This window comes from Vulpes lagopus, chromosome 7 (assembly GCF_018345385.1).
Source record: "Vulpes lagopus strain Blue_001 chromosome 7, ASM1834538v1, whole genome shotgun sequence".
In the NCBI taxonomy this organism is placed as follows: Eukaryota; Metazoa; Chordata; class Mammalia; order Carnivora; family Canidae; genus Vulpes; species Vulpes lagopus.
In genome coordinates this window covers 131128182-131150999 of record NC_054830.1, presented here as the reverse complement: position 1 = coordinate 131150999, position 22818 = coordinate 131128182, and the positions used below count along the sequence as shown (strand labels likewise).

At 41.5% G+C, this 22818-nt stretch overlaps 1 protein-coding gene across 4 annotated transcripts; it reads right to left on the bottom strand.

Annotated features, from left to right (window-relative positions):
• Window positions 1-400: 400 nt before the first annotated feature.
• ZFP62 (ZFP62 zinc finger protein) lies at window positions 401-21793 on the bottom strand. Of its 4 annotated transcripts, none has more exons than XR_005988982.1 (3): window positions 21303-21793; window positions 10733-10890; window positions 4110-4245 (listed from the first exon to the last, which is right to left on the bottom strand). XR_005988982.1 is itself a non-coding variant. In XM_041762851.1 (2 exons), coding segments are annotated over exons 1-2 (2781 nt in total). In that variant the 5' UTR covers window positions 21304-21793; the 3' UTR covers window positions 401-1465. The 4 variants fall into 4 exon arrangements, 1 of the variants encoding a protein (XP_041618785.1); XR_005988981.1 differs by lacking the exon at window positions 21303-21793 and adding an exon at window positions 20740-21293; XM_041762851.1 differs by lacking the exon at window positions 10733-10890 and having other exon boundaries at window positions 401-4245.
• Window positions 21794-22818: the final 1025 nt, after the last annotated feature.

Here is a 22818-nt window from a genome sequence, read left to right as displayed (position 1 = left end):
AATTCAGCCTCTAAAGACAAGCCCCACCTGGAGTATTCTTGGACAGCTTACTTAACTCTCAGAAGACTCTCCTTTTACCCTTTGAGCCACCTAGTTAACAGCTTTACACATAAACATTTGTTAAATTCTGTTCCCAAGAGAACTATTTCTGTGAGGTGACAGATCAGTCCCACAGCATGCCCACTCCCAGGAACTATGATGTAGGTCCAGTATGAGGATCAATCCATTCTTCACTTCTTCTGGTGGAGACATCACCTAATTTCTTGTGAAACCTGAGCTACTAGCCCTGTGGGATAAGCCCCCTTACTGTTTTGCATCTGGTCTCACTTACTCTACAAAAGATGGGACACACAAACTGTTTTGTATGCATACTGCTCCATCTAAAGTCAGTCAGAGCCTGTTTACTTTTAAGTAATTTTTTTATTGGAGTTGCACCTTACCTCACCACAACTATCTTCCTTTTCATGGCCAAGACAGAGTGAGCCCTGAACAAAGTATTCATAACATTTTATAACAGACAATACACACATGTAGTACATGAAATCTTTACAGTAACACATTCCAAAACAATCAAACATTTAACAGGATTATTAAGGAGCATGAATTTCTTCCAATCCCTCAATTGTCAATAGCTACTTAGCTTTCTAGCTCTTCTAGTAAAATGACCTTCTCAGCATTCCTATTCATAGGAATCCCTGAATCAATTATTTTTGTATAAGTGCAAATTCACATTGAAGACATGTTCCATTAGTTATTTAATGTGCTGAATTTCTGTAGAACCTCATAATTGTAGCATAGGTAGGGTTTTCACTCATCACACTTCATCATTCACTGAAGGGGTTCACTTGAAATTTTTTAAAAGTTTTGCCCATTCAACCAGTGTATCACATTACAACCATAGTCCAATCAACTTAACGTTTTTTAAATGACTATTTCCTGCTAGATTCATGTCTATACTTTTTAGTCTTCCTACAACAAAATCCAATTGTTTCAAATTTTATCATCACCCCTCACAAATAATTCAATTATATCAAATTTATACTCCATGAGCACTACTATTAAATTTATATTCCCTGAAGCCTATCTCTCCCTGAATTTGCCTGTTGGGAAGCCCTTCTTGTATTTTCTCCACTAACCAATGTATAATTAGGATTCAAAGCTATGCCTGAATTTCCCCCATTTCTATTCATAGAATTTACTCAAATATGAACTTTCTGATGGTAACTATATGACTTCTAAGTCCTTTCCTCATCCATGTGTTTTATGTCCAGAAATTTCTGCTTATTTTGAAGGTTTTTAAACCACTCTGTCACTTTCATAGGTTTTAACCCCAGTATAAACTATTTTGTGTTTCATAAAGGTTCAACTACCTTGACACTGGAGGCTTCCTTGCTGGCTATGATGAAGTTCACACCAAAGAGTACTCATAGTTACATATGTAAATTACAAGCCATGAACAAAGAGCTCAGATATTCATACACTCATAAGGTTTTTCTTCCATTTGAGTCGAGACTTCGTAAGCTCTGCCTTGTACAGATATGCTCATTTTGGTCCCATCCAGAGCATTGCCTCCCTCATGAGTTCTCTTCTGTGATGTGTCACTGTGACTTCCCACACTTGCCACATTTAAAGATTCCTCTCCAGTATGGGTTCTTTTATGCTTGGTGAGATTTGATCTGATATTAAAAGCCTTCCCACACTCATTACACCGGTATGGCTTCTTTCCAGTGTGGATCCTTTTGTGTTGGTCAAGAACTGATCTATAATTGAAGGATTTCCCACACTCACAATTATAGGGCTGCTGTCCACGGTGGATGCTTTTATGGTTAATAAGACTTGAGTGTGAGATGTATGCCTTCCCACACTCATCACATTCATAGGGTTTCTCGCCTGTGTGAATCCTTTTATGTACTGTGAGACCTGAACTGTTCCTGAATGCCTTTCCACATCTATCACATATGTAAGGTTTTTCCCCTGTGTGGATCCTCTTGTGTTGAGAAAGAAGTGAACTGTAATTGAAAGATTTCCCACACTCAACACATTTGAAGGGTTTCTCCCCAAGATGGACTCTTTTATGGCTTATAAGAGTTCTGCTTGAGAAAAAAGCTTTTCCACATTCATCACAGGTGTAGGGTGTCTTGCCAGGATGGGTACTTTTATGGTTAATAAGGCTTGAGTGTGAGATGTAGGCTTTTCCACACACATCACATTCATAGGGCTTCTCCCCAGTATGGATTCTTTTATGCACTTTAAGGCTTGAGTTGTTTCTGAAGACCTTCTCACACCTGTCGCATTCATAAGGTTTCTCTCTAGTGTGGACCCTTTTGTGTTGAGAAAGGAGTGAGGTGTAATTAAAAGATTTCTCACATACATCACATTTATAGGGCTTCTCCCCAAGATGAATTTTTTTGTGGTTTATAAGGGTTCGATATGTGATGAAGGCTTTTTCACACTCATCACACTTATAGGGCTTTTCCCCAGGGTGTACACTTTTATGATTTATAAGGCTTGAGAGTGAGATGTAGGCTTTCCCACATTCTTCACATTTGTAAGGTCTCTCCCCAGTGTGGATCCGTTTATGTACTTTAAGGCCTGAATTATTTCTGAAGGCTTTTCCACACTCATCACACCCAAAAGGTTTCTCCCTTGTATGAATCCTTTTATGTTGTTCAAGGGCAGAGCTGTAATTGAAAGATTTCTCACAATAGGTACATTTATAGGGCTTCTCCCCGAGATGGATCCCTTTGTGGTTTTTAAGGCTAGAGCGTGAGATATAGGCTTTCCCACACACATCACACTTATATGGTTTTTCCCCAGTATGGAGCCTCCTGTGGACTTTGAGGCCTGAATTGTTCCTGAAAGTTTTCCCACACAAATCACATACATAAGGTCTCTCTCCAGTATGAATGGTTTTATGTTGAAGAAGAAGGGAGTTATAGCTGAAGGATTTTCCACACTCCTTACATTCATGAGCTTTCTTCCCAGGGTGAATGCTTTTATGAACTGCGAGGCCTGAGCTATAGCTGAATGCTTTGCCACATACATCACACTTGTAAGGTTTCTCTCCTGTGTGGATCCTTTTGTGTACTATAAGGCCTGAGCTGTTCCTGAAGGCCTTCCCACATTCATCACATTCATAAGGTTTCTCTCCAGTGTGGATCACTTTATGTTGAGTGAGGAGAGAGCTATAATTAAACGATTTCTCACACTCATCACACTTATAAGGTTTATCTCCAAAGTGGATGCTTTTATGGTTTAGAAGTGTTCTGCAAGTAATGAAGGCTTTCCCACATTCATCGCATTCATAAGGTTTCTCGCCTGTATGGATCCTCTTGTGCACCCTAAGGCCAGAGCTATTACTGAAAGTTTTCCCACAGATGTCACATTCGTAGGGCTTCTCCCCTGTGTGAATCCTTTTGTGGACTCTGAGACCAGAGCTGTTCCTGAAGGCCTTCCCACACTCACCACATTCATAGGGCTTCTCTCCTGTGTGGATCCTCTTATGCTGGTCCAAAACAGAGCTATAATTGAAGGATTTCCCACACTCATCACATTTACAGTTCTTCTCCCCAGAATGAGTGCTTTTGTGGTTTATAAGGCTGGAGTAGGACATGTAGGCTTTCCCACATTCTTCACACTTATACGGCTTCTCCCCAGTATGGATCCGTTTGTGGACTCGAAGGCTCGAGCTGCTCCGGAAAGTCCCTCCACAGTCCTCACACTCGTAGCGTTTTTCCCCAGTGTGCATAATTTTATGTTGAACAAGCCGGGAATTATATTTAAATGATTTCCCACACTCATCACATTTGTGTGACTTCTTAACAATACTGGTTTTCTGCTGTAGACCAGGGTGAGAGGTTCCATTAATGTTCTCCATACATTTGTCTTGTTCACTACTTATCTGTTCTACAGAGACAGTTTGGTGTATAACATGTTTTGAGCTTGGATGTAGGCTTTCCTCAGATGCCTCGTCTTCCTGTTCTGTCTTTATATTTGCTGCGTTCTTGGCTTTGCCAATCTTTTCCCTCATGCCACTTTGGTCTTCCTTCATTCTTTTTCCCTCAGGATTTTCCAGTTGATTCTCTACCTCGCTATTCCAATCACAAGTTTCACCAACCTTAGATTCCAATATATTATCCTTGTGAAGACCTTCCACTTTTGGCCACACAGATTCTGCATTTCCAACATTTTCATACTTTTCAGTTGATTTCTCATCCTCAGTGCCCCTCGTCTTCAAATGTGACACTAAACCAAGAAAATGAAAATGATACCTGTTCACTTTATTTAGAGGAAACTGCAAGAATTACATCCAAATTTACTCATACACTTGACAAGTGTTTATTGACTGCATGGTGTGTGATTAAGTACCATTTTTAACTGAAGGGGACACAACAGGGGGCATGCCAAAATTTCTGCCCCTGTGGAGCTAAAGTTAAAATGTTAGAGCCCTGGATTTCCAATAGAACAAAGAGTTTTTCTATTCTTACATAACAATTTAGCATGAGGGCAAGTTGAAATGGGTTGAAAAGATGCACAGAATCAAGGACAACACTGATCAGTTTTTAGAAACAATCATTTAGTCATGAAAAAAGAGTAGAAGAAATCTCTGAATAAAAGAAACAGAAAAATTAATAAGTAAGGCAAAAATTAAGAGAGAGTCAGCAGAACTAAATAGGCAAAACTAAAAAAGGGAAGAAGTCAATACCCAAGTTGTACTATTGGGGTGATGGTAATGAAAGCATAAAGACAGTCACGACAGACATGAGAAATAAAGCAAACTGCTGCTTCCTGGAGTTGGTTTGGCTTCCTGGACGTCCCCTCCAAAGAAAACCGGATCCTGGAAAGTGAGTAGTGAGGGAGGAATTCTATATGGAAGAACATGCTCCAGCATGCCAGGCAAAAAGACTTTCTATTCCCACTTTATAAACAGGCTAACTGCAATCAGAGCATATCAAAGATTAGAAACCACAAGCAAAGGAAATACTATTTGGGTTCAAATACCTAGCTGCATGATCTTGAGAAAATTATTTAACTTCTTTGTGCCAGTTTTCTCATCTGAAATGAGGTTAGTAGGGTTGACATGAATATAAAATGAGATAATATAAGTGTTGCCTACTACTTGGTGAGTGCTATATGCATAATTATTACTATTTATTATTTGAGGTCTGGTTATTTGATCAAAGTTGGAACCTGGGTATAAAGCACAGGACTCAGGAAAGGTAAACTTCTTCTAAAACAGATTTTAGGGCTCAGGCAGGGATTCTTTGTTTCCTCTGAAAGCACTCCTCTGGTCTCTACTACTTTGGGTGGAGCAGTCCATGTTGCTTAAATGTGAGGGCTACTGGACAGGCAGTGGAATTCCATAACCATCAAGAGTAACATGGCTTTTATCTGTGCTCTGAATCCTGCTCCCATACACATCAGGGACCATGCTCTATTCATTCTCTTTCACCTCGGTCCCTCCACATCTATTCATCCTCAGCCCTCAGGAGAGAAAGATGTTCATATTCCTACAGCCATAACAGCAAATCTTCTAAAGTAAACATACGACCTGGCTGGTTTAGCCAGTACAGCATGCAACTCTCGGTCTTGGGGTCATGAGTTCAAGCCCCATGCTGGGCATGGAGCCTAATTAAAATTTAAAAAATAAACACACAAAAATTGCTAGAGAGAAACAGAAAAGGAATGCGGAGACTAGTCACATTAGGTATTAAAATATACCACAAAGCCTCTGATAACTAAAGCAGGATGGCACCAATGTACAGACAGACAAATGGAATAGAATAGGAAGCCCAGAAATAGTCCTGATTACACACAGAAATCAAGCATATGATAAAGATGACATATCAAATTATTGGTGCAAAGATGGTCTTGAGAATAGTGTTGGAACAACTATAAAGCCATTTGGAAAAACATAAAAATAGATCAGTCTTTATACCATATTCAAGAATAAACTCCAAATGGTTCAGAGTTTTAAATATAAAAAATGTGACACTATACAAATATTAGAAGAAAATACAAGTGAATACTTCCATAACCTAAGTATAGAAAAAGTTTTCAGGGATGCTTGGGTGGCTCAGCAGTTGAGCGTCTGCCTTTGGCTCAGCACATGACACTGGGGTCTGAGATCGAGTCCCACAACAGGCTCCTTGCAGGAAGCCTGCTTTTCCCTCTGCCTGCCTCTCTCATGAATAAATAAATTCTTTTAAAAAAAAAAGAAAAGAAAAAGTTTTCAAACTATGACTCACACGCAGTAAGAGCAGATGGATAAATTTGACTGTATAAATTACATGGCAAAAATGCTATAAGCAAAATTGAGAAATGACAAAATGAAAGAAAATATTTGCAACGTGCATCATGTATAAGGGCTAATAATCCCTCATATAAAAATTTTTCAGGAGTTGAGAATAAAAAGATTAAAATTCCTATAGAAATTCCAACAATACAAAAAAAGTTATGTACACAAAGCTATTCACAGGGGCATTATTTGTAAGTAGAGAATCTGGAAAACTGAGTGTCTAAGCATAGAAGACTGGTTAAATAAACAATGACACATATATACAATGGAGTACTAAGCAAGAATGAGGAACAACTCTATTGATTGAGAAGAAACAATTTCCAGGATACATGAAAAGAAAAAATTGTGTGTGTGTGTGTGTGTATATATATATGTATATATGTGTGTATATATGTATGTATATATATATACACAGACACTATACATACACATATCATAAGATACATGATATGCCTTATACAGAGTACATATATGTAAGATATATCTTATATTAAAAAAGTATGTATATACTCTTTATATAGAGTATATATAGATATAGGTAAATATACATATATATATATCTTTATATAAAAAAGGCACATATAAGAAAACAAGCATGTAACTACTTATCTTTACAGTAATGAGAGAAATCAGAAATCAGTAAAGTCCCATTATCTCTAAGTGGTGAAGTGGGGAGAACAGAGCAAAGGGATAGGGAAGAGAGACACTCTAAGTACAGCTTTTTGCACAGTTTTTTTACTTATGGAAGCATGATAATTTTCTACATATTCAAAGATAAATGGGAATTGGAAAAAGGAAAAGCAGCTAAGCCAGAAAAAAAATGGCAAAAAAGAGTTCATTTGTGTTTCACATGGATTCTATAACCACAGAAAGAAACAAAAATTTAAAAAGTACAACCCATAATTTAGGCATGTATCACAGAATACGTAATCATATACTATATACTCTCAGTCTTGGGGAGGCTGGAAGAGGATGGTGAAGTCCTAAAAACAACTGTACTCTTTTTAAGCAGGTTTGTTTTTTGCAGAGGTATGGGCAAGGTGATTTTGAAACAATTTTATATGTATTAGGGGACTAGGTAAATGTGTTCAATTAGTTGCAAGCCAGGGCTCTCCTGAAGGAAGAAACAAAAATATGGAATAAGGGGAAGGCAAAAAAAAACCCTGTGAGGAAGGCAAGAAAAACCCTGTGAGGAATCAGAAGCATTGGTGTGAATTCATGGTTTCTAAATTATGTGTGTGCACATATTTGTGTTTGTGAATGTATAAATATTTCCAACCTCTTTCCTGAAAAGCTAAGAAGGAAAAAAAACTTAGTGGTAATAAGCACATCCAGCACCCTGGTCTTGGTCTCTACCTCCACGCCTACTAAAAGGAACCAGAGCTCCTCAGAGAAATGGCAGACTCTAGGCAGGGGCAGAATACACACAAGATGAGCTGGGGCATCTTGTTACACCAACAAGTAAAAACAACAGGGGCATGTCACAAGACCACAAGACCATGAGCCAGCTTGACCACTCAATTTAGGTTCCATAATAATTATTTATAATATGAATTATAAAGCATTGCAAATAGGATTTCGTGAGTCCATACATATATAAATGGGAGAAAGAGAGGCTGCTTACTTACAGCAGAATGCCAGGGCCGGTTGGTAAATGTGGGGGAAGTAGTAGAGTTGAAAAAAAAAAAATCAGCATTTTGTTACTATCTGAGCAGACTGGATTAGGGGAGAATTATCACTGAATTCTAAATGTGGGGAAAATTTTGAGAAGGGGCAGTATATATGCATGATCTTAAAATATTCCCCCCAGAATGAAAGGGAAAAAACAATAACTACACAGTGGAGAAATTAGTACCTCATATTAGTGTTCTAAATTAATATCATCAATGGTGGCAGTGGGACATCATATGCTTCCAGAAGTGACATCCTGTGAAAATTCATCACCTGAGCTTCAGAATCACAAGCAAATATCAGGTAAATCCAAAATGAAGACTGTTCTACTCCAAGTACTATTTGTATTCTTCAAAAATAGCATTTTCATGAAAGACAAGAGAGGCTATAGAAATGTTCCAGATTAAAAAGGGCTAAAGAGACGTGAACACTATACTTAATACCTGACCTGTAGTGGGTCTGTACTGGAAGGAAAATTATAAAAAAAGTAATTGTGTCAACTGACAAAATTGGTATATAGATCACATAGTATGAACTTTAAATGTACTGAAGTTGACAGTTGTACTCTAGTCATGCAAGAGAACATCCCTATCCTTAGTAAATACATACTACAGTATTTAGGGGTAGGAGGCCATGACGCATGCATTATTTTCAAATGGTTCAGAAAAAAAAAAGTATGTATTATGAAAGAGCAAAAGAGAAGACAAAATGAAGTAAAATGTTAACTATAGGTAAATATGGCTAAAGGCTATCCTTTTACCATTCTTATTCTTGACATTTTCCTATATATTTAAAATGATTTTCAAATAAAAAGTTTTAAAAAGGTCAAAATGTAAATTAAAAATTCCCTCAACTGGGATGCTTGGGTGGCTCAGTAGTTCAGTGTGTCTTTGGCTCATGGTGTGATCCTGGGGTTCCAGGATCAAGTCCTGCATCTGGCTCCCTGCCTGTGCCCGCTTCTTCCTCTGTCTTTGTCTCTGCCTCTCTCTCCGTCTCTCATAAATAAATAAAATCTTAAAAAAAAGAAAAATCCCTCAACTATACCTTCCCCTCCAGATACTGCTTTTGTCATCCTGCCTCCTGCTCAGTTATCTCTTGAAAAAGTCATCTTCACATCTCATTTTCCCTCATACCTCCTCTACTAAATCTTATTTCTTTCACCCACACCACCCTGCATTAGCTTCTTTGGGGCCAGGCACAAATTCCCCACCTGCTGTCTCTTAGATGTTCCTGGCCATCCTGTTCCATGTTAAACCTTTCTTCTTCTGACTCTATATATTCTCCCTGGGCAGTCATTTCTATATATGTGGCTCCTACCACTCTTACAAGCCACCTCTCGGATCATCTCTGGCCCAGACTGCTCTCTTCAAATGTAGGCTCTCATGCCCATCCCTGTCCTCCCCTTTACCTAAATCAGAAGTGAGCACTTGTCTTCTCATCCTTCCACATCCAAAAGAGCCCCTAAGACTAGCTGATTCTACTACCTCAATAGTTCTCAAGTCCCTACTCCTAATTTTATTCCTACTGCTAAAGGCCTTAGTTTAAGCCTTCCTAAATTATACTTTGAACTTCTGCCATGGTCTCCTTACCTTAAGTTTTGAAAGATGTACACCTGGTCATTTCCCAATATTAAGTCTTCTCAGGCTTTTAGTATGACACTTGAAGCCTTCTGCATCTGGCCACCTCAAGTGACTTGCTGGACACCAATGCACCATGCTAACCTACCCATCACTGCTACTATATTCACTGATCCTTGGCCCAGCTGGACCCTTTTTCCTGACTTTCTCTGATAAGCCAATTACTCATCTACTTCATACTCTCTGGGATTCCCTGTGTGGCTGCTGACTGGTCTGGTCTGCATGAAATCACAAATATTTCATGTCTAACTCCTGGTGTAGGAGTATCCCTATTTCAGCCTTACTTAAATTAACCTCTTGTTTGGATGGAGGCACAGTGTATTATCACCCCACGTAGTTCACCCAACCTCTTGGGTGAAATGACTGAAATCAAAGCAGATTAATATAAATGTGCCTCTTTACTAAAAATTGATGGTTTGCAATGAGATTCGTATGAATCAACACCAGTCTAAGAAAAGATCAGTCAAAACACAGGCAGAAAAGTACCAAGACATAAAAAGCCAGCAATAGGATAAATGCTGCTGCTATGGTCTGAATGTTTGTGTCCCCTCCTCCCAAATTCATGTTATAATCCTAGTCCTCAAAGATTACAGTACTGGGGCAGAGGTGAGGGAGGTGGGGCTATCAGACATGCTTAGGTCAGGAGAGCAGAATCTTCACGAATGGAATTAGTGTTCTTATTAAAAAAAAAAAAAAGTCATCACCTCTGTGATGACCTTCTTTGGTGTCTTGATCTCTTCAGTGCCTTAATATTGGACTTCATTGCCTTTGGAACTATAAGAAATATATTTCTGCTGTTTATATATCATCCAGTGTATATTTTGTTATAGAAGCCCAGATAGACCAAGACATCTGCTAAAATATAAAGACAATCAAAAGTTTCTAACAAGGGGATCCCTGGGTGGCACACCAGTTTAGCGCCTGCCTTTGGCCCAGGGCGCAATCCTGTCGGGCTCCCGGTGCATGAAGCCTGCTTCTCCCTCTGCCTATGTCTCTGCCTCTCTCTCTCTCTCTCTCTCTGTGTGACTAACATAAATAAATAAATAAATAAATAATAATAAAAGAGTTTCTAACAAAATATTAAGTTATCTTTGCAAGAAACAAAATGTATTCTAGTATCTATTACCTCTGAGGTTTAATGTTGCCCAAAGAATTTAGATTATGATCCATATCCTGCTTTTTTTCCCCAGGCATTGGGCTGGTCCTGGGGATCGAGAGATAGGTAAGATCTTGTCATCAAGGAGCTGGCAGACTGCAGCTAGTAGATCTGCAGGAAATAAAAATCTGGCAAAAAAACAAAACAAAACAAAACAAAACAAAAACAACACATGATAAAAATAACAGACACAGGACACAGATGAGAGAGGAGAGGGAGAGGACTGACTCTGCTTTGAAGGGTTAGAAAAACTTCAGAAACAGAATACTTCCAGCAGAGGGAAGAAGAGGTGCAAAGGAACTAGTTCCCTGCCCTCCCCACTGAGCAGAGTCTGACATGGGGCTCCATCTCATGACCCTGAGAGCATGACTTGAGACAAAAATCAAGAGTCTGATGCTTAACCACCTGAGCCACCCAGGCTCTCCATCCATTTTGAATTTAGTTTTGTGTATGGTGTAAGAAAGCGGTCCAGTTTCATTCTTTTGCATGATGCTGGCCAGCTTTCCCAATACCATTGTTGAAGAGACTAGACTGTCTTTTTCCCATTGAATATTCCTTCCAGCTTTGTCAAAGATTAATTGAGCATATAACTATGGGTTCAATTCTGGGTTATGTATTCTGTTCCCCTGACCTATGTGTCTTTTTGTTCCAGTACCATACTGTTTTGTTCACCGGAGCTTTTTAATATACCTTTAAGTCTGCTCAGTGGACAATCTGCATGAGATTTTCTCTCCCTCTGCCCCTCCCCGCACTTGCGCATGCTCTCTCTAAAATCAATAAATAAATATTTTTAAGAAATGGATGAAAGACCTAAATATGAGACTTGAGACCATAAAAATCCTAGGAGAACACATGTAGTAATTTCTTTTGACATCCGCCAGAGCAACTTCTTTCTAGGTATGTCTCCTGAGGTAAAGGAAACAAAAGCAAAAAGAAACCATTGGGACTTCATCAAAATAAAGAGCTTCTGCACAGGGACAGAAATAATCAACAAAACAGGCAAACTACAGAATGAGAGAAGATATTTGCAAATGACATACCTGATAAAGGGTAAGTGTCCAAAATCTACAAAGAATTTATGAAACTCAACACCCAAAAAACAAATAGTCCAATTGAAAAATGGGCAGAAGGCATGAACATTTTCCCAAAGAAGACATACACATGGCCAACAGACACATAAAAAATGCTCAACATCACTCATCATCAGGGAAATACAAATCAACAGTACAATGAGACACCACCTCACACCTGTCAGAATGGCTAAAATTAGCCATACAAGAAACAATAGGTGTTGGTGAGGATGTGGCAAAAGGGGAACCCTCCTACACTGTTGGTGGGAATGAAAACTGGTGTAGCCACTCTGGAAAACAGTGTGGAGAGTCCTGAAAATGTTAAAAATAGAGCTTCCCTATGACCCAGCAACTGCATTACTAGGTATTTAACCAAAGAATATAAAAATAGTGATTCGAAGGGGCACATACACTCTGATGTTTATAGTAGCATCATTTACAATAGCTAAGATATAGAAACAGCCTAAGTGTCCATCAACTGATGAACAAGAGGTGGTGTACACACACACACAAACAGAATATTACTCAGCCACAAAAAAGAATGAAACCTTGCCATTTGCAATGACATATATGGAGCTAGAGTATTATGCAAAGTGAAATAAGTCAGAGAAAGACAAACTGCCATGTGATTTCACTCATAAGTGGTATTTAAGAAACAAAACAAATGAGCAAAGGGGGAAATGAGAGAGAGGCAAACCAAGAAACAGACTCCTAACCTCTTAACTATAGAGAACAAACTGATGGTCACCAGAGAAGAGGTGGTTGGGGGAATGGAGGAAACAGGTGATGGGGATTAAGGAGGGCACTGGTTGTGATGAACACTGGGTGTTGTATGATGTGGTGAATCACTATACTGTGCTCCTGAAACTAGTATTACACTCTGTGTTAACTAACTGGAATTTAAATAACTTACCAAAAAAAGACTGATGACTGATGTTAGCTAAGTCATATATCCTCTACGACACAAGAAAATAATCATTCCAAAAGCACAACTCCTGCACAGAGCAGTCTAGAAAGGTTTAATTTCTTAAAAGTTCTATAAGCTAGATGGGAAACTGATCTCTAACTCTCTAGTTGTCAGCAGGAAGCATGATCCAACAGCCTGGTTACATCAGTCAAAAGTGCCAACTTTAGAATGCCATCCACTCCTTTCAAATTACACATGTCCCACATCTGGACATCTCTGTACTTGCTGTTCATGTTTTACTGTCAATGCCCAAAAAAGCCTGGGTACATAGTAAGACCCTGCCCCTAGTTCTCACTGTCCCTGCCCCAGGAGTCAGGGGCCGCTTCTCAAGAGCCTGGATAACTCACAAAAGAATTATGGCTCACTCCAGCAAAAAAGTTCTGCCTATGAACAGGCTGCAACAAGCAACACATCAGCAGCTACTCTGGATGTCCAGATTACCAAACATAATCAACAAATACGATACCTGGATTTGGTACCTTAAGTTCCTGGATATTATATTTGAATTGGAAATGACTACAGAGGGAGGGGCAAAATGGCAGAAGAGTGGGGTCCTCAACTCATGTGGTTCTACAAACTTACTTAGATAACCTTCAAAACATCCTGAACACCTATGAATTCGACCTGAGATTTAAAGAAAGAACAGCTGGAATGCTACAAAAGAGAAAAGTTCTTGCTTCTAACAAGGTAGGAAGGCGAAAAATAAAAATAAAAAAAGAATAAAGTTGGGGAGGAGAACTGCAACTAGCAGGGCTAAAGTGGAGGGGCAAAAGCCTCTGGGGCAGGAAAGCCAAGGCCAGGAGAAGCGGGAACTTTAAAAATCCACACCAGAGTTTTCCCTGACTGAAAAGTGTGCAGGGAAATTGGGAAAAATCGCAAGAAGGGCAGTGAAGCCTTAAGATTTCTGGAGTCACTATTAGAGCAGGGGGCACCTGGGGGAAAGCTCACAACAAACCGCGGTCCAATCTCAGTAAAGGGCTGGAGCGCCACAACCTTCTAGGGCATTTGGGACAAGGTTAGGTGGGACAGCTCCAGAGTGGCCTTTACAGTAGAGACCGGCAACAGACAGAGGTGGCTGTACTCTGTTCCCTTCGGGAGAGGCGGTCCCTGGGAATGTGGGTCCAGTGCCACAAGATCTCAGGGTGCCAAAACAGACAAAGCAGCAATCCTCTGTTCCCCCTAGGACAGACAGAAGCAGAGAGGGCACAAGAAAGTGAGAACTCTCCTGCCACGTGCACCCCACAGCTGTACAGATCAGTGTACCTGCCCCTGACCCCAGGAGCATCTAAGCCAGTGTGGACTGGGAGACTGCAGTTAGTTACTCCTAGGGAGCTCCACTCCAGAGCTGGAAATCTGGCTGCCACCATTTCTTTTTCTCTTTGTTTCACCTTGTGCCTGGGAGAGGCGGAGCCTCAAGGGAACAAAGGCCTCACAGGATAAACAAGTCATACTGGGCCAGGAACCTGGCCAGGGGTGTAGGGCATCTCTGCCCAGGGACAGACACCTGAGAATCAGCACAGCACACCCCACTCCCAGAAGAATTGCTGGAAGTACAAGGGAAAAGCAAGTTTCCTAACAAGCAGCACTGACAAGCTCCAGGACTGAGGGAAAATAGTATATAGAACTAGAGGGTCCTTTTTTTTCTTATTCCATTAAGACTCGTTTTTATATCAGACTAAAAATTTCCAATATTTTTTCTTTTCCTACCTTATTAACTACAGTATTTTACTAGCTCTTCATTTTTAAGTTTTTTCCTTTTTGACTTTCATATTTCTACAAATACGTTTTAGATATATGTTTCACTTCTAGATTCCCTTCAATGTATTCAATTTAATTTTGATAGATACACGAGAATGGAGATTTGTTTTTTCTGCCTTGTTTTGTTCTACAATGGTAGAAGTTAGTGCCTTCTAATACACGACCAAATACACCTAGAACCAAGTGGAATACAGTGCTGCTTCATTCTGTGAGATTATAGTCTCTTCCTTCCCATTCTGTCCCCCTCATCTTGTTTATGTTTTTGTGGTCAATGTTGGGGCTTTACATAAGTATTACTGGTTTATATAAATTTGGAATTGAGCATCTTCTAACATATATAACAAAATGCACTCAGAACCAAGAGGATCACCCTCTAGGACCCCTCAGGTAGACTACATTCTCTTTTCACTACCACTTCCTCACCACCACCATCCTCCTCTTTTCCTTTTTCTCTTTTCTTTACCTTTTTTTTTTCCCCGTCTTCTTTCTTTTTGGTTCTTGGCTTGTTATTTTTACTACTTTGTTTTAAAATTTGTTTATCACTTTAGTGGTCCCTTTGTTTTACTTTGTTCTGTTCTTCTTTTTCTTTTATTTTCTGGTCTCTGACCTCTTTGGAATAATCTAGGGTGCATTTTATTTACGTTATGGTTAATATTTTTGACTCAGCCCCTTCATATAGCCACTCTGCAGAACAAAATGACTAGAAGGAAAACTCACCAAAAAGAAAGAACCAGAAGCAATACTCTCTGCCACAGAGCAACAGAATTTGGATTTAATAATACTGAAAGGGAATATAAGGAAAGGGAGAAGAAATGTGTGGGAAATATCAGAAAGGGAGACAGAACATAAAGACTCCTAACTCTGGGATACAAACTAGGGGTGGCGGAAGGGGAGGAGGGCGGGTGGTGGGGGTGAGTGGGTGACGGGCACTGAGGGGAACACTTGACGGGATGAGCACTGGGTGTTATTCTGTATGTTGGTAAATTGAACACCAATAAAAAATTAATTTATACACAAGCTAACCTTGGACCTAAATGAATTGTAGAAAGAATGGCAAGTAAAGCATACACCACGCAAAAGAGATATAATAAAGATTCGAGCAGAGTTCAATGAAAGAAATAGAGACCAGAAGAACTGTAGAATACATCAACAGGGAGGCCTGGGTGGCTCAGTGGTTGGGCATCTGCCTTTGGCTCAGGTCGAGATCCTGGGGTCCTGGGATTGAGTCCCACATCGGTCTCCTTGCATGGAGCCTGCTTCTCCCTCTGTGTCTCTGCCTCTCAGTCAGTGTCTCTCATGAATAAATAAGTAAAATCTTACAAAACAAACAAACAAACAAAAAAAACAACAAAACCAGGAGTTGGTTCTTTGAAAGAATTAATAAGATAGATAAACCATTAGCCAGCCTTATTAAAAAGAACACAGAAAAATTCAAATTAATAAAATCACAAACAAAAGAGGAGAGATCACAACCAATACCAAGGAAATAAAAACGATTTTAAAAACATTATTAGCAGGTACATGCCAACAAATTGAGCAATCTAGAAGAAATGGATCCATTTATGGAAAACCAGAAATTACCAAAATTGGCACAGGATGAAATAGAAAACCTGAACAGAACAATAACCAGGGAGGAATTGAAGCAGTCATCAAAAATCTCACAAGATACAAAGGTCCAGAGCCAGAAAGCCTCCCAGGGAATTCTATCAAACTTTTTAATTTTTTTTTTTTTTATGATAGTCACAGAGAGAGAGAGGCAGACACAGGCAGAGGGAGAAGCAGGCTCCATGCACCGGGAGCCCGACGTGGGATTCGATCGCGGGTCTCCAGAATCGCGCCCCGGGCCAAAGGCAGGCGCCAAACCGCTGTGCCACCCAGGGATCCCCTCTATCAAACTTTTAAAGAAGAAATAATACCTATTCTACTGACGATGTTCTGAAGGATACAAAGGGACATGATACTTCCAAACTCGTTTTATGAGGCCAGCATCTCCAAAACCAAAGACCCCACCAAAAAGGAGAATTATAGACCAATATCCCTGATGAACACAGATGCAAAAATTCTCAGCAAGGTACTAGCCAATAGGATCCAACAATACATTAAGAAGATTATTCACCATGACCAAGTGGGATTTATCCCTGGGATACAAAAGTGGTTCAACACTCCTAAAACAATCAACATGATAGATCACATCAACAAGAGAAAAAAACAAGAACCATATGATCCTCTCAATAGATACAGAGAAAGCATTTGACAAAATACGGCATCCGTTCCTGATCAAAACTCTTCAGGGTGTAGGGATAGAAGATGCTAACATTCCTTAGCATCTTAAAAGCCATCTACGAAAAGCCCACAGCAAATATACTCTCAATGGGGAAACATTGGGAGCCTTTCCCATAAGATCAGGAACAAGACAGGGATGTCCACTCTCACCACTGCTATTCAACATATGACTGGGAAGTCCTAGCCTCAGCAATCAGGCAATAAAAAGAAATAAAAGGCATTCAAATTGGCAAAGAGGAAGTCAAATTCTCCCTCTTCTTAGATATGTTACTCTATATAGAAAACCCAAAAGATTCCACCCCAAGACTGCTAGAACTCATACAGCAATTCATCAATGTGGCAGGATACAAAATCAATGCCCAGAAATCAGTGGCATTTCTATACACTAACAATGAGACTGAAGAAAGAGAAATTAAGGAGTCAATCCCATTTACAATGGTACCCAAAAGCATAAGATACCTAGGAATAAACCTAACCAAAGAGGTAAAGGATCTATACCCCAGAAACTACAGAACACTTCTGAAAGAAACTGAGGAAGACACAAAGAGATGGAAAAAAATTCCATGCTCATGGATTGGAAGAAATAATATTGTGAAAATGTCAATGCTACCCGGGGCAATTTACACGTTTAATGCAATCCCTATCAAAATACCTTGGACTTTCTTCAGAGAGTTAGAACAAATAATCTTAAGATTTGTGTGGAATCAGAAAAGACCCCGAATAGGCAGGGGAATATTAAAAAAGAAAACCAGACCTGGGGGCATCACAATGACAGATTTTAGGTTGTACTACAAAGCTGTGGTCATCAAGACAGTCTGGTACTGGCACAAAAACAGACACATAGATCAATGGAACAGAATAGAGAATCCAGAAGTAGATCCTCAAATCTATGGTCAACTAATATTTGACAAAGCAGGAAAGACTATCCACTGGAAAAAGGACAGTCTCTTCAATAAATGGTGCTGTGAAAACTGGACATCCACATGCAGAAGAATGAAACTGGACCACTCTCTTGCACCATACAGAAAGATAAACTGAAAAGGATGAAAGCTCTAATGTGAGATAAGAATCCATCAAAATCCTAGGGGAGAACAAAGGCAACATCCTTTTTAAACTTGGCTACAGCAACTTCTTTTAAGACACATTTATGAAGGCAAAGGAAACAAAAGCAAAAGTGAATTACTGGGACTTGATCAAGATAAAAAGCTTCTGCACAGCAAAAGAAACAGTCAACAAAACTCAAAGACAACCTACAGAATGGGAGAAGATATTTGCAAATGACATATCAGATAAAGGGCTAGTATCAAGATCTATAAAGAACTTATTAAACTCAACACCCATGAAACAAACAATCCAATCACAAAATGGGCAGAAGACATGAACAGAAATTTCACTAAAGACATAGACATGACCAACAAGCACATGAGAAAATGCTCCACATCCCTTGCCATCAGGGAAATACACATCAAAACCACAATGAGGTAACAACCCTCACACCAGTGAGAATGGGGAAAATTAACAAGACCGGAAACAACAAATGTTGGAGAGGATGCGGAGAAAGGGGAACCCTCTTGCCTTGTTGGTGGGTTGTGAAGTGTTGTCACCACTCTGGAAAACCGTGTGGAGGTTCCTCAAAAAGTTAAAAAAGAAGTTACTCTATGACCCAGCAATTGCACTACTGGGTATTTACCCCAAAGATACAGATGCAGTGAATCGCTGGGACTCCTGCACCCCAATGTTCACAGCAGCACTTCCCACAATAGCAAAACTCTGGAAGGAGCCTTGATGTCCATTGAAAGATGGATACAGAAGATGTGGTCTACATACAGAATGGAATATTATTCAGCCATCAGAAAAGACAAATACCCATCTGCTTCAACGTGGATGGAACTGGAGGGTATTATCCTAAGTGAAGTAAGTCAATTGGAGAAGGACAATCATTATATGGTTTCAGTCATGCGGGGAATACATGAATTAGTGAAAGGGATTATAAGGGAAAGGTGGGAAAATGAGTGGGAAAATTTAGAAAAGTGACACAACATGAGACTCCTATCTCTGGGAAACGAACAAGAGGTAGTGGAAGGGCAGGCGGGCAGGTGGATGGGATGACTGGGTGAGGAGCACTGAGGGGGGCACTTGATGGGCTTAGCACTGGGTGTTATACTATGTGTTGGTAAGTCGAACCTATAGAAACAAATGGAAAAAAACAAAACCAAACAAACAAACAAAAACTTAAAAGACCAAAGAAAGAAAAAGAAAACAACACATTTGACCACAAAATGCTTACCAATTCAGAATAAAGCATACATAGGAAGTTGCAGATGGGATTGATGAAATATAGAACCAAGGGGAAGTGAGAATGATATACAGATGAGAGAATATGGTGTGTGCGTTAGTGATTACTGGCATTTGGTTTCTTTATACCCAGAAGTATAAATGATTAACATGAGTTGGTTCTATTGCTTAAAAGTAGAAGTAAGGATTAAAGGTGATTTTTTTCCCCTAAAAGTAAAAAATGAAACAGAATATTCTCATACCTGGTAGCAGTGAAGAGTCATCTTGGGGAATAGGTAGTAAAGGACATTCTGAAAGGGAGGCTGAGAGATTTTCTGAAGCTAAAGGGGCAGACAATGGCTGGAAGGTAGTCATTAATAGAATTAGTTTATTAGACTAGTCTGGCCAAGCATCATAAACACAAGATCCAGAAGAGAAAATCTATTTAGTTTTATTTGTTCTTTAAACACTCTATAGGAGCTGTTACAATAATGATTGGCATATTTAACAATTTGCCAATTAAGTGGCTAAGGTAAGACAAAAATTATTTTGGCTGATGCCTTCTTTAAAAAGTCTTGATGGGACGCTTGGGTGGCTCAGGGTGTGATCCTGGGATCTTGGGACTGAGTCCCACATCAGGCTTCCTGCATGGAGCCTGCTTTTCCCTCTGCCTGTGTCTCTGCCTCTGTGTGTCTCTCATGAATGAATAAATAAAATCTTTAAAACAAAACAAAACCAAAAAAAAAAAAAAAAACTCTCGCTAAAATATGTCCTAGGAGAACATCATTGAGTGCACCACTACTGAAGTAACAACAAACTGGAAACAACCTGAATGGCTCTGAATAGATCGAAAAAATTAAGGAACATTAAAAACATCCAAACTATATGCAGTGCACTACCACAGTGCTGCTTCTTGTTTTTTTTTTTTTTTTTTAATTTTTATTTATTTATGATAGTCACACAGAGAGAGAGAGAGAGGCAGAGACACAGGCAGAGGGAGAAGCAGGCTCCATGCACCGGGAGCCTGATGTGGGATTCGATCCCGGGTCTCCAGGATCGCGCCCTGGGCCAAAGGCAGGCGCCAAACCGCTGCGCCACCCAGGGATCCCTGCTTCTTGTTTTTTAAGCTCTTTGTGTGGTGATGATCCTTTACAATACAGGGGAAGAAGGACCAGAGGAGATGGACTTCTGGAGAGTATTCTGCCACCTGTGTGAAAATAGGGGAACTGACTGTATTCAATAGACCAGTATTTGCATAAAAAACTAGACGGGGAGCCTGGATGATTCAGGGTGTTCAGAGTTAAGTCAGCCTTTGGCTCAGGTCATGATCCCGGGGTCCTGGGGTCCAGGGTCCTAGGATCAAGCTGCACATAAGGCTCTCTGCTCCTCGGGGAGCCGGCCTCTCCCTCTACGTCTATCTCTCTCTCTCTCATGAATGAATAAATAAAATCTTAAAAAAAACAAAAAAAAACCTGGATGGCTACATTCTCACGAAGGTGATTATCTAGGGGCTTGGGCATGGGAAGGGACTGAGCGGCAGCAAACTGTCACTGATGCCTGCTTATATTTTAAACACCTGAACCACATGAATATTAACCATATTCTTAAAATTAACAAAACCAAACCTTCGTGTTCTCAAAAAGGAAGCGGCCCGCGGCCCCCAGTCCGCACGTCTCGGGCCCTGGCGCCCACCTTCCGCCTCCCGAGGCCACCTGCCCTCGTCAGCGCCCCCACCGCAGGTGCGCACGCGGCCCGGGAGGGCTCCGCAGGGCTCCACTGGCACCGGGCAGGAGCCTCTCACGTCACCCCGAGGTCCTGGGCACGCTCGGGCGAGGACGCGAAAGCCCTCGAGGCTCGGCTCCCCGTCGGCCCGAGGACCAGCCAACAGTCCAGAGCGCCACGAGCCAGGCCTCGGCCTCGTCCGGACGCCGTGCAGCTCCTACCCGGCGCAGCCGCTCCGCCTCCAGAGCCGGGGCCCACACACACCAGCCGGTTCCAGGGCACGCCCCGCACCCGCTCCGCTCCCCCGGAACCTGCCTCCCGAAGGGCGGAGGGGAGAGGGGGACGCTTCCCCCCAGATCCCGCCCGAGACCCGGGGGGCAGCCGAGGCCTGGCCGCTCAGGGAAGGGCGTGGCAGGCGAGGGCCGGGGCCGGGGGCGGGAGCGCGGGCAGCCGCGGACTCACGTACTGGCTGTGGCGCTGGCGCGGAAGCCCGGCCGCCGGCGGGACAAAAGCGCGGACGGCCCGGCCGGAAGGGCCCGCGCCAACTCCCGGGCACTTCCGAGTCCTCTCTGGGAGGCGGGAGGACGGACTCGATGATAGTCTCCCGTCCAGGCACGTGACCCGAGGTGCGCTCGGAGGCCTTGGGAGGGGGGCGGCTGGCGTGCGGGCCGGTTACCGAGCGCCGGGCGGCGAGCGCGCTTGGGACTACGGGCGGGAGGGTGCGGACGAAGCTTCCAGTTTCCCTGGACGTTGTTCTCCTGAGTGGGGCATACAGTGAGGCAAGTGGGTCGCGAGGAAGGATGAACCCCGGACGACCTCAGTACCTAAACACGAAGCACTTTTCGGCCTGAGCCTGCGGGGAAGCCGGCGGGCGGAGGCGAAGCGGAGCTGGGGCCTGCAGGCCTGGCCCGCCCCCGCCCTGGGCGAGCGCGGCGGCCGGGGAGCCCCAGCCCGGGGGGCGGGGGCGGAGCGCAGGGCTGCGGGGGCGCGGGGCGGGGGCGCGGCGGGGGCGCGGGGCGGGGGCGCGGCGGGGCGGGGGGCGGGGCGCGGGGCTGGGACCCCCCCGGACCTGGCCCCGAGCCCGGCCTGAAAGGACTTGAAAAAGTGACCCCTCTTTTTGAAGTAACATCTAAATGTTTTTCCTGTTAAGTTTAAGTAATTGCAAAGAACATAATTTGGCACATTGTGAGTGCTGGCACTTAAAAAACAAAATCGCTTATTTCAGATGTCTACGACGGACTCCAAAGCCACGATAATTTAATATTATCGTTAACTTTTAACTAATTTTACATCATTTCGGTTTTTTCCTTGAATCTTTTTATTTTATGTCTCTCACAAGATTTGTATCTTAACCTGAAATATTTTCATTCTCACTGAATGTTTACCCAACGGAAAATAGTTTAATTCTGTAAGTTTTGTTGTTTACTGTAGCATACATCTCTAGTGGAATTCAAAGTTTACAGTTTTTCCTCACTCAAATGTTCTTTTCTCAATTATTAATAGAATTATGTATATTGCTAAATTTTCATATCAGTTTTTAAGAGGTGAAATGTTTGGAAGTAAACTTTTAATAAGATGAATTTTTTAAAAACAGTTCAAGTTATCAAAGTGTTTGGATGAATTTCACTTCTGGCTGGAGTGGACCCATGTTCATCAACTCTATGTCTAATTTTCATCTTTTATATGTGTAGATGCAAGGTAAATACAGGGAATAGAAGGGCTTTCCTTGCAGCAATGGATTATTGATTACATTCAGCTCCATGTCAGAACTGCGTGCGTCTCAGTGTGAGTCTGAGCCCTTGTGAAGTGTATGTGTTCTGTGTTGGAGGAGACCCGGGACAATTAGGAGACACCAGAAAGGAGCAGAGACCCAAGCCCTTCTCAAGCCCTGCTGTTTTAGGCAAAAGCACATGCAGGGATTGGAGGCTGGGAGTGGATCCCTGTAGAGCTACCCCAACAGGTACCTTGGCCAACATGTAGTT